The sequence below is a fragment of the Macaca nemestrina genome, chromosome 3 (assembly GCF_043159975.1).
Source record: "Macaca nemestrina isolate mMacNem1 chromosome 3, mMacNem.hap1, whole genome shotgun sequence".
Lineage (NCBI taxonomy): Eukaryota > Metazoa > Chordata > Mammalia > Primates > Cercopithecidae > Macaca > Macaca nemestrina.
In genome coordinates, this window is record NC_092127.1 from 190,855,410 (window position 1) to 190,867,672 (window position 12,263).

At 48.0% G+C, this 12,263-nt stretch overlaps 1 protein-coding gene across 6 annotated transcripts in view; it reads right to left on the reverse strand.

The window, feature by feature from the left end:
- NSD2 (nuclear receptor binding SET domain protein 2) overlaps positions 1 to 12,263 on the reverse strand; it is a 112,749-nt gene that overhangs the window by 72,220 nt on the left and 28,266 nt on the right. For all 6 annotated transcript variants that reach the window (XM_011744853.3, XM_011744854.3, XM_071093921.1 and 3 more), the window contains exons 2-3: positions 8,539 to 9,164; positions 4,488 to 4,650 (exon numbers count right to left, since the gene is read on the reverse strand). In XM_011744853.3, coding sequence (XP_011743155.1) covers positions 4,488 to 4,650; positions 8,539 to 9,135 — 760 coding nt within the window. In that variant the 5' untranslated portion in view covers positions 9,136 to 9,164. The remainder of the gene's footprint in view (positions 1 to 4,487; positions 4,651 to 8,538; positions 9,165 to 12,263) is intronic.

A 12,263-nucleotide genomic window follows, 5' to 3' on the forward strand; every position in this document is an offset into this window, starting at 1 on the left:
TACCTTTCAAGGTTCCAACTTTGAGATACAACCTGGCCTTCTGACCTAGGTCTGATCATGAGAAAACTAAAGCGGTCATGAGGAATTGGGGATTGGGAGTGCTGTTCTAGACTAGCAAAAGCTGAAGAGGCACAACCACCAGATGCAAAGTATGCATCTCAACCCCAAAGTGCAGAAAAAGGCAGGTATGGGGCCTGCTGGGGACATGCCCCTATACCTGCTTTTAGCACAATAACAGACCTTGTTACTGATGTGATGTTTCCCAAAATGTGGCTGGGTGCTGAGTCAACAAGGAAACTGTCCTTGTTCTGACGTATTTGGGGGTAACAGTGCCACGACAGCTACCAGATATCACGTAACAAAAGAGATGGAGGCTAGGCACAGTGACTCATGCCTATAATCCCATTGGGAGGCCACAAGGCAGGTGGATCACGAGGTCAAGAGATCAAGATCATCCTAGTCAACATGGTGAAACCCCGCCTGTACTAAAAATATAAAAACTAGCTGGGTGTGGTAGTATGCACATATAGTCCCACCTACTCAGGAGGCTGAGGCAGGAGAATTACTTGAACCTGGGAGGCAGAGGTTGCAATGAGCCAAAATCGCGCCACTGCACTCCAGCCTGGCAAGAGAGTGAGACTCTGTCTCAAAAAAAAAAAAAAGAGAGATGCAACAGGTAGAACAAGATGTTTCAAGGTGGAGAATCTACATGGGGGAAAGGTGTCTGCTGTGCTGTTTGACTTGAAAGTTTTTAAGATAGATAAAAAAAAATAGATCAAATATTTCACGTATACACACAAAAACTAGAATCCAAGTATGCCCATTTGGCATTATATATTGAAAACTGAGGGAATACCCGAGGACACGCAAACACTTAAAAACAGATACAAAACTATTAAAATTAACCAAATACTAGGTGGCTGCAGGGTTAATAACTGGTCAAACAGGAAGGTTTTCAGGAAGCAGCTATAGAAGAAACCAAGGGAATCAGGGTTGATAAAATAAAAACTCAGGTTTTAAAAGTAAAAGTGAGGATAATAACAATTGCTAATACAAGCGTCCGGTGGTCACTGCATTAAGACCTTTCCATGAAGGTGATGGTATCATCTTCCTCATTTTCATATACAGGGAACCTGAAGCTTAACAAGATTAAGTTCATTATCAAGATCAGCCAGCTGAACTAGACCCTGGCAGGCTGATTCCTGAGTTCTAGCCTCAATCACAGAGAGTAACATGACAGTGCCATAAGCACAAGAGTGAAAGGTCCAGGAATCAAGCAAAGAAAGAGAAATGAGGCCAGGCACAGTGGCTCATGCCTGTAATCCCAGCACTTTGGGAGGCTGAGGCGGGCAGATCACTTGAGGTCAGGAGTTTGAGACCAGTCTGGCCCATATGGTGAAACCCTGTCTCTACTAAAAATACAAAGATTAGCCAGGCGTAGTGGCGCACGCCTGTAATCCCAGCTACTCGGGAGGCTGAGGCATAAGAATTGCTTGAAACCAGGAGGCAGAGGTTGCAGTGAGCTGAGATCATGCCAGTGCATTCCAGCCTGGGAGACAGAATGAAACTGTGTCTCAAAAAAAAAAAGAGAGATGAATAAAAATAACAGTATATCTGAATGTCAGAGAAGCTGTTGTAGACTACAGGAATTACTTAACTCCAAGGCAGGGGAAAGATGCAATGATATTAAAGTTGAGCTGCAGCACTGTGGCTCACGCCTATAATCCCAGCACTTTGGGAGGCCAAGGCAAGCAGATCACCAGAGCCCAGGAGTTTGAGACCAGCTGGGCAACATGGCGAAACCCCATCTCTACAAAAAAATACAAAAATTAGCCAGATGTGGTGGCACGCACCTGTAGTCCCAGCCACTCAGGAGGCTGAGATGGGAGGATCACCTGAGCCTGGATGGCAGAGGTTGCAGTGAGCTAAGATTGCACCACTGCACTCCAGTCTGGGTGATGGAGCGAGACTCCATCCCAAAAAAAAAGAAGAAGAAATTAAAAGTAATAAACCCTAATAGGAAGAACAAGGAAACTTTCAAAAGACTACTTCAGTTTCACAGGCATGAGAGGCTAAAAGCTAAAGATGGCATCACATAAACAAGTAAATATCCCCAGACACTAAAAAGGAAATCAGTAAGAGCTGCTTGTGTGCCACACAGACAAATGACATGGGAGTCACAAGGTTTGCTGTGTGGAGACTGTGCCTGGTTTTAGAAAGCAGAGAAAGAATTAGCAACCCCTCACACACACCCATGTGTGCCTGCACCCGGGCTGCAAAGGCTTGAAGGTCCATCCCCAAAGAGGAGACAACTTCTGTCTCAACCAGCATTTGTTTTTTCATATTCTGACCAAGTGTAGAGACCCTGGGGTACACCCTAGGGTTCCTGCAGCCCCTTGGAAAGGAAATCCCCCAATTCTGCAAGCCAAGGATGCCAAAGGTCCTCCACGGAGACAGAGCTGAAGCCAGACCATAGGCTCTTCTGCCACAACTCCTGCAGAGCACACATGCCTGTGCCTCACAGGACAGGAGGCCAGGGCGGGACTCAGGCAAGGGCACCCAGGGCACCCAGGACTCAGCAGAGGTCTCTTCATCGTCAGCCTGCCCCTCTAACATCTACATCTGCCAGGGAGGCACCACTGTACTCCACTTCTAACAGCCACCTGCTCCCACAGCCAGCTGACCAACCTGTTTGACCATGCAGGTGTCAGTGCAAAGACATAAGCTCATAGCAAAGGCAGCAACACTGCCCCCACAGGAGCTCAGGCCTTCGGCCAGAGACCAGAAGGGAACATGTACGCAAGGACCACCAAGGGGTCATAAGAGGCTGACTGGTCAGCAATACTGGACTGGAGCACTGGCCTGGTCTGGCCTGGCTCTAGACGCCACACTTCCAGAGGGTGTACAGATCAGATCACAGGGTGACACCAACTTGCTCAGTTCTAACTCTGCACTCACCACATTGAAACTTGCTCAAACTAAATTCCAACTTCACTCTAGAAGAACTTTCAGAAAAACCTCAAACCACATTATCGGCCGGGCGCGGTGGCTCAAGCCTGTAATCTCAGCACTTTGGGAGGCCGAGACGGGCGGATCACGAGGTCAGGAGATCGAGACCATCCTGGCGAACACGGGAAACCCCGTCTCTACTAAAAAATACAAAAAAAAAAAAACTAGCCGGGCGAGGTGGCGGGCGCCTGTAGTCCCAGCTACTCGGGAGGCTGAGGCAGGAGAATGGCGTAAACCCGGGAGGCGGAGCTTGCAGTGAGCTGAGATCCGGCCACTGCACTCCAGCCTGGGCGACAGAGCCAGACTCCATCTCAAAAAAAAAAAAAAAGCCGGGTGCGGTGGCTCAAGCCTGTAATCCCAGCACTTTGGGAGGCCGAGACGGGCGGATCACGAGGTCAGGAGATCGAGACCATCCTGGCTAACATGGTGAAACCCCGTCTCTACTAAAATATACAAAAAACTAGCCGGGCGAGGTGGCGGGCGCCTGTAGTCCCAGCTACTCGGGAGGCTGAGGCAGGAGAATGGCGTGAACCCGGGAGGCGGAGCTTGCAGTGAGCTGAGATCCGGCCACTGCACTCCAGCCTGGGCGGCAGAGCAAGACTCCGTCTCAAAAAAAAAAAAAAAAAAAAAACACCACATTATCTTTTACTCTTCCTCTAAAAACACATTTATGGGTTGACCAACTATTATTTGCTCTGTATCAGGGACATAGAACATTCTTTCTTTTTGAGACATAGTTTTCGCTGTTGTTGCCCAGGCTAGAATGCAATGGCGCAATCTCAGCTCACTGCAACCTCTGCCTCCCGGATTCTAGCAATTCTCCTGCCTCAGCCTCCTGAGTAGCTGGGATTACAGGTGTGCGTCACCACATCCAGCTAATTTTGTATTTTTAGTAGAGATGGGGTTTCACCATGTTGGTCAGGCTAGTCTCGAACTCCTGACCTCAAGTGATCCACCCGCCTCGGCCTCCCAAAGTGCTGGGATTATAGGCGTAAGCCACCGCACCCAGCCTTACATTCTTAATATGTTACATCAGCTGCTCCATGTAAAAATCAATTTATCTACCCAAGCTTCATAAGACAAAGATGATCATTTCCAGTGTTTTCCATCTTCCCATAGGCCTAATAAAATTCACTTGGACATTTTTACAACTTAAACTTAGCATAAAACACTCTTGTTGCAAATCATCCTGAAACAAGCAATCATTGTAACTAAATAATAAACTATCATAAAAACAGAAGTTATACAAGGCAAAGGTCATATCTCCCTTAACACTAATTCAATCAGATGCAATACGTATTTGAGTTGAATATAAAAAGAAATGGCAACACATCACATGTGAATCAATCACTAACTTTAGGTAAAGCTGCAGAAATGAACCACAGCAGGGCTATTTAGAAAGAGTAAGAAAGAAGCTTGGAGATGAGAAAGATTAAGTGCAGAAGACAGTTGGAAAAATAACCCAAAGAACACAATACCTTTAAGTTTGGTATAGCTGTGAAGGAGTGGATCTGCAGAAACCATGCAAGGCCACCAAGGGTAACCCGACACTTTGGACCACACCAAATCACCGACATTGTATTTCAACAGGTGGTCTTTCTCTCTTCCAGTGTTTGGACAGGACTCTTTCTTAGCTGGAATCTGAAAATGAACAACAAAAGACAAACACTAACACATCCAATCACTACCTGTGTATCCAGAAGACCAAGGATTCATTAGGCTATAATGTCCAAATACACACAGACCCCCAAAAATGGAGTGTGCTCCCTTGCTGTGTTTTAAATGAGAGCCTCAACATCATTTCATTAAAATTTTGTCTCTCAGGCCAGGCGCGGTGGCTCATGCCTGTAGTTCCAGCACTTTGGGAGGCCGAGGTGGGTGGATCATGAGGTCAGGAGATTGAGACCTTCCTGGCTAACACAGTGAAACTCTATCTACTAAAAGTGCAAAAAATTAGCCAGGCGTGGTGGCAGGAGCCTGTAGTCCCAGCTACTGGGGAGGCTGAGGCAGGAGAATGGCGTGAACCTGGGAGGCGGAGCTTGCAGTGAGCCGGGATTGTGCCACTGCACTCCAGCCTGGGCGACAGAGTGAGACTCCATCTCAAAAAACAAAAAAAAGAAAAAGAAAAGGCCAGGCGCAGTGGCTCATGCATGTAATCCCAGCACTTTGGGAGGCCGAGGCGGGTGGATCATGAGGTCAAGAGATCGAGACCATCCTGGCCAACATGGTGAAACCCCATCTCTATTAAAACTACAAAAAATTAGCCGGGAGTGGTGGTGAGCACCTGTAGTCCCAGCTACTCAGGAGGCTGAGGCAGGAGAATCACTTGAACCCAGGAGGCGGAGGTTGTAGTGAGCCGAGATTGCACCACTACACTCCAGTCTGGCGACAGAATAAAACTCTGTCTCAAAAAAAAAAAAAAAAAAAAAATTTGTCTCTCCCTCTCAGCTAAAGGATCAGGACAGTACATAGCACAGAGCAGGTGTTCAACATTATGAAGATCTCTATATAAATCTATTTCCTTGGCCTACTATTAATAGAGGGTCTTCAATGGTGTTTTATTCAACTGGTCAAAAAGGAATTCTCACAGAATTCCAAATCCATACTGATCCCTGTCCCCAGTCATGTCTGACAATCAGTTTTCAGCAGCCCATGTGTCACCAACATGAACCATCCTAGAGTGGTGAGGGCAAGGGCAAGGAGGACTAGGAGCAAGTCTCGGCTCCATCACATGTAATCTGAGTCCTTGGGGCTCTCTGAGCCTCAATTTCTCCATCTCTAGAACATGATGGGTAGGCTGAGGCTGAACATTCCACCAAAGAAAACTCCTTCCCACAAGCCACGCACAGTTGCGCTCTCCAGTGGAAACAAGCACAGCCAGCGTGGCTGCAACCCGCCAAGGGTGAATCCCTGGCCTTGCTCCTCAGAGCACTATACACATGGGTAGATTGTTCCACTGCCTCAGGCCTCAGTTTTCTCATCTGTGAGCTAAAGATGCTGGCCCAAAACCTTGCCATGAGCACGCTGGTGAGGACTGGCATGAGCTGCCACGTGACACATTTTCATGTTGTTTTTATCCTCCCACCTCAGCCTCCCTAGTAGCTGGGACCACAGGCAGTGCCACCATGCCCAGGTAATTTTATTTTTTGTAGAGATGGGGTCTCGCTATGTTGCCGAGGCTGGTCTTGAACTCCTGGGTTCAAGCAAACCTCCTGCCTTAGCCTCCCAAAGTGCTGGGATTACAGGTGTGAGTCACTGCACCAGGCCTGACATACTTTCAGAACCGCTACCAGATTACTGCACAGCAACCCAGGTTTACATTTACTGACCCCACTCTGCAGATGGAGAGTCAAAATTCAGGTGAGTTACTCAAGTTTTAACAAAACCAAGGGACAGAGCTAGGAATAAAAGCCAGGTTTTTTTGTTTGGTTTGTTTTTTTTTCAGTTGGAGGAAAAAGAAAAACCCAGCTCTGATGCGGGAGCATCGTCTGAGGCCAGGAGTTCGAGAACAGCCCGTGTAACATACTAAGACCCTGTCTCAAAACAAAACAGCTAGTTCTCTGACAACTTGCACAGGCCTCTTCCCATGCAAAACCATGAGGTTCAATACTGCCATGGGCACTTCAAAAAATCTTTCTAGGCTGGGCACGGCCCCTCGCACCTGTAACTCGAGTACTTCAGGAGGCGGAGGTGGGAGAATCGTTTGAGCCCAGGAGTTTGAGACCAGCCTGGGCAACATAGCAAGACCCCATCTCTACAAAAAACAAAAAATTAGGCCGGGCGCGGTGGCTCAAGCCTGTAATCCCAGCACTTTGGGAGGCCGAGGCGGGCGGATCACAAGGTCAGGAGATCGAGACCACAGTGAAACCCCGTCTCTACTAAAAAATACAAAAAACTAGCCGGGCGAGGTGGCGGGCGCCTGTAGTCCCGGCTACTCGGGAGGCTGAGGCAGGAGAATGGCGTAAAAACCCGGGAGGCGGAGCTTGCAGTGAGCTGAGATCCGGCCACTGCACTCCAGCCTGGGCGACACAGCGAGACTCCGTCTCAAAAAAAAAAAAAAAAAAAAAAAAAAAAAAACAAAAAATTAGCTGGGCACATAGTGGTGCACACCTGTGGTCCAGCTACTCAGGAGGCTGAAGTAGGAGGATCACCTAAGCCTGGGAGGTCAAGGCTGCTGTGAGCCATGATCACACCACTGCCCTCTAGCCTGGGCAGAGACCCTGTCTCAAAAAAAATAAATAAAATTAAGAAACTTTGCCACTGCAATTACATGAGCAAGAACTAAATAGCTCCTGAGTAATCAAAAAACATTTTTTTAACTCTCAAAGCTCTTCATTATTTTAACAATTCCAAGGAGCAGCAACTAAAGAGCAACACCCTATCGACCACCAGATGAACAGAGACTGCTGCCCCATCAAGAGTTCCTTCCTTCTGCCAAAGCCATGGCCCCTCAGTTGTTTCACATGGCTTATATTCATCCGAGTGTCAGGGCCAATCTGAATGCCACGTGAAGGCATGGAAACACCCACCACCAGGCAGAATGGAGCAGCACCACCACATCTTTCCATCTCAAGTTAGGATGAGGAAACACTCATTCGCTTGTGTCCAGTGTGCTGGGCTCTGCCCTGGGAACCAAGAATGGGAGGCAAAAGACACATCCCTAGGCCTCAGGGAGGCAGGCCATCTGCTGGACCACCTGGCTGAGAAGACAGTAAGTGGACACTGAACCACAGGGTAAGGACAGCAGGCGCACCGCTGCACAGCTCTGCTTCCCCACTCATCAGATGGTGCAGACTTAGGAAGTCACATTCTAGAGCCCAGCATGTCTCCACTGACCACACCAGGCTAAAGAACACCTTGGAGATGAGATCCTCGAAAAGAATGTAACCTGATGTTGTCAAGCCAGGGCTCTGAAACTGGCAGAACCACATTAAGAAACAAGCATGGGCCGGGCGCGGTGGCTCAAGCCTGTAATCCCAGCACTTAGGGAGGCCGAGACAGGTGGATCACGAGGTCAGGAGATCGAGACCATCCTGGCTAACGTGGTGAAACCCCGTCTCTACTAAAAAAACACAAAAAACTAGCCGGGCGTGGTGGGGGGCGCCTATACTCCCAGCTACTCGGGAGGCTGAGGCAGGAGAATGGCGTGAACCCAGGAGGCGGAGCTTGCAGTGAGCTGAGATCCGGCCACTGCACTCCAACCTGGGCGACAAAGAGAGACTCTGTCTCAAAAAAAAAAAAAAAAAAAGAAAAAAGCATTGCCTCTTTTTAGCCATTTGAATCTTGAACACTTAGCTCACCTCTCTAGACCTCTCAACAGGCTCAGCAGCCAGCTGAGAACTGAGGAGGCAGTGCCAGGGCATCCTGGAGCCCGCCCTCCAACCCACAGCCAGGGTTCAGGCAAGTGGCTGGAAGTACCAGACCTGTTCTCATCTCCTCCGCCCACCCCAGTACTCGTGCAGGTGCCCTTACACGGTGGCCATGCTCACTGCTCAAGGTCACATGACCCCTGACACATCTCCTAGATACCTTTTTATCTGAAGGACTCGAGATCTTAGACACAAGAGCTGCTTCGACAAGGCCCTGCTCCAGCAAGGAGTCATATTTTATGCTCCTCTTCCTGTTCCTTCTTGCCTTGTTTTCTGGTTTTTGTCCATTTTCTTCTGACTGAGACACATCAGCAGCACTGTCACCACAAATGGAAGATTCAAAGAGAGGCTTCCCATTCATGTACGTTTTGGTGATCTTCAGCTTAATTTCTGGAGAGCCATTTTTGATAGGGGTAGTGTTAGGTGGTGTCCCAATCCCTTTCATTTCCTGGGACTCAAAACGCAGTTTGGCATCGTGTGCACCAGGTTCTCCATTAAACACCCGGGAAGTAAGATCTTTCAGCTTGTCGGCTGGAATAAAGGGCAGGGCGTCGTGGCCGTTAAACTTCTGCATGACCCCCTCCTGCAGGCTGCTGGAGAGCTGGGCTTTGCTGAGGAACACAGAACACTCGCGATTCACCTCACAGCTCGGAGTCTTCCCATTGGCACTGCCGAGGATTTCTGGTGCCTGCTTCATCTTTATGCACTTTACAACACTCTGAACAGAAAGGGGACTCTGCTTGATGCTAAATTCCATTCAGCCCAGATGCTTCTGTTCTTAGAACACTATGGTATTAAAAATAGAAAAAAGAAAGAAAAAGCAATTACATTTAAAACCTAGAATAGGTATGTCAGGACCTCTACAGCTTTGTGGGGTCTGATTTTCTTTGTAAGTAATTTATGATGTTTTTATAATAATTCAGGTCACAGAAGGCAGTTTTAGTATCACAAAAATTACACGGAATCAAAAAATGATAAAGCTGAAAGGAAAGAACAAGGAATCATTTTTTAAAGGAAAAACATGAAAGTCAGTCAAGACAGCAAACTCCAATCATACCACTAATAATCCACAGCATGGCCATGGACGCATAACTTAATTTGTCAATCATCCCTGAAACACAGATTTCCACCTGTCCATCAGCATATACTTAAAAGAGCTAATATGTGTGAGGCAGCTGGCATAATGACAGGCCTATGCAAAAGGACAACAGAGAACAGCATAAAAGCAAAATCAACACTAACAGGAAAAGAGTTCGTCCCAGTCCCTCCTGTTACAGCTGAGGTATCAGGCTCAGAATGTGCCCAAGATGACCTGGTCAGCAAAGTGTAAAACCAGATATTCCAACTCCAAGCACAGGATTAGCTCCAGGTTGATGAAAATAAGAAGCAAAAAACCAAGAGTCTCCAAGGGTGAAAGCCTTCCCAGTCAGGTCTGGCTATGCTCAACCCAGTATTCTTATCACAGTCCACTATCCCCTCCGAGTTCAGGCCTAAATTAAACAAGAAAGAACACAGCAGTAACATCACATATTTTAGCTACTATCTGAAGATTAACTACTTGAGGACAACACTGCTGAGCCACTTTGCCAGTGCACCACACTGGCCAATGAAGCCCAAGTGCAGAAGTACGCAGTTTAGGAAGATGACTCTGGCTGCAGTGTGGTGGTGTGGGGTCTTCACTGCAAAGCTACAGTCCCTAATCTGAGACACCTAGTGAAGGGGCCAGAGCCCCAAAACACAGCTAGGAATAAGAAACAGGTAGGCACCCGCCCCAGCTGGGAAGGCATCTCTCAGGTGTACACCATCAAAAGCTCCAACAAGAGCCCTCTGAGAAGGCAGAAACCAACAGCATCAGACACTGGGAAAAAACGGAATACAGTAAGGACCAGAGATGCCCGTGGATTAGAACAGCGGTTCTCAAACAGGGAGGATTTTGTTCCCCAGGAACACTTAGCCTCATCTGGAAGCATTTTTTAATTACCACCACTAGGAGGCGGCCCCTGACCTATGATGGGTGGTAGTCATGGATGCTGCTGCACCTCCTGCTACGCACAGGATGCCCGGGCAACAGGGCTATGCAGCCCAAGAAGTCCACAGTACTGAGGGGGAAGACACCTGACGTGCAGCAATAGGGGGCCGCTGGTGTCTACAACCTGCAGTCTCCACAGAAAAGTAGACAGCCGAGGAAGGAGACAGGAAGAAAAGAGCAAATGTAAAACCTTGAAAACGTTAAAGTCCCAGTTCAGTTTCATGTGCTTTGGACAACTCTTTAACACCAAAACACACACAAATGTGTTCTGTCTGGCCCGCACAATTTCTTAAAAAGGTAGAACAGCCGGGCGCGGTGGCTCAAGCCTGTAATCCTAGCACTTTGGGAGGCCGAGACGGGTGGATCACGAGGTCAGATTTGAGACCATCCTGGCTAACCCGGTGAAACCCCGTCTCTACTAAAAAATACAAAAAACTAGCCGGGCGAGGTGGCGGGCGCCTGTAGTCCCAGCTACTCGGGAGGCTGAGGCAGGAGAACGGCGGGAACCCGGGAGGCAGAGCTTGCAGTGAGCCGAGATCCGGCCACTGCACTCCAACCTGGGTGACAGAGCGAGACTCCGTCTCAAAAAAAAAAAAAAAAAAAAAAAAGGTAGATCAAAGTCAGTTCCTCTTCTAGCTCATATCATACCAACTGTCCCACAGGTAAAAACTATAACCCTGGACAAAATATTAAAAAAACACCTCCTGAAGGAACTGAGAGCAACCAAAAGCAGAGAGAAAATGGATGGAATCAATTCTTGAAAGAAATGGAACAGCACTGGGTAAACTCCATTTTTAAATGTGTGACTGAGGAGAGTTTGAAGCAACTGTAACAGTTATAAAATGAGGGGGGAAATCTCAAGGACAGTCTCAGAAGGGAGCCCCAAATTCTGCCTATAAACTCTGCCCAAATTCCAGGCTGATTCCAAGCAGCCTAGCTTATGAAAATAACTGAAAAGAGATTCCAGCTGTTGGACACAATTAGACAGAGTCTCGCTCTGTCACCCAGGCTGGAGTGCAGTGGTGCGATCTGAGCCCACCACAACCTTCACCTCCCGGGCTCAAGCAATTCTCCTGCCTCAGCCTCCTCAGTAGCTGGGGCTACAGGCACCCACTACCACGCCTGGCTAATTTTTTATTTTTAGTAGAAACAGGGTTTCATCGTGTTACCTAGGATGGTCTTGATCTCCTGACATCGTGATCCACCCACCTTGGCCTCCCAAAGTGCTGGGATTACAGGCGTGAGCCACCGCGCTCGGTCACAAAACCATTCTTAAGGGGAATGTGGCCGGACTTTGGGAGGCCGAGGCAGGAGGATCACTCAAGTCCAGGAATTCAAGACCAGCCTAGGCAAGACAGTGAGAGCCCATCTCTACAAAAAATACAAAAATTAGCCAGCCATGGTGATGTGCGCCTGTAGTCCCTGCTACTCAGGAGGTTGAGGCAGGAGGTTCACTTGAATCCAAGAGTTCAAGGCTGCAGTGAGCTATGATTGCATTACTGCGCTCCAACCTGGATTACAGAGCAAAACTAAAAAGAAGAGAGAAAAAAAAAGGAAACAGAGCCTCACTGATTCGTGAAACAATATTAAAGCGTCTGGAGTCCCACCCAGAAAGAGGAGAAGGGGAAAAAAAAGGCAAAAATATTTGGAGAAAACAATGGCCCTCTAAAAGTTCCCCAATTTGGTGAAAAGTTCAGCAGCTGGGTGAGGTGGCTCATGCCTGTAATCCCAGCACTTTTGGAGGCCAGTGCAGGTGGATCACTTGTGGTCAGGAGTTTGAGACCAGACTGGCCAACATGGTGAAACCACAACTCTACTAAAAATACAAAAATTAGCCAGGCTTGGTGGCACGCACC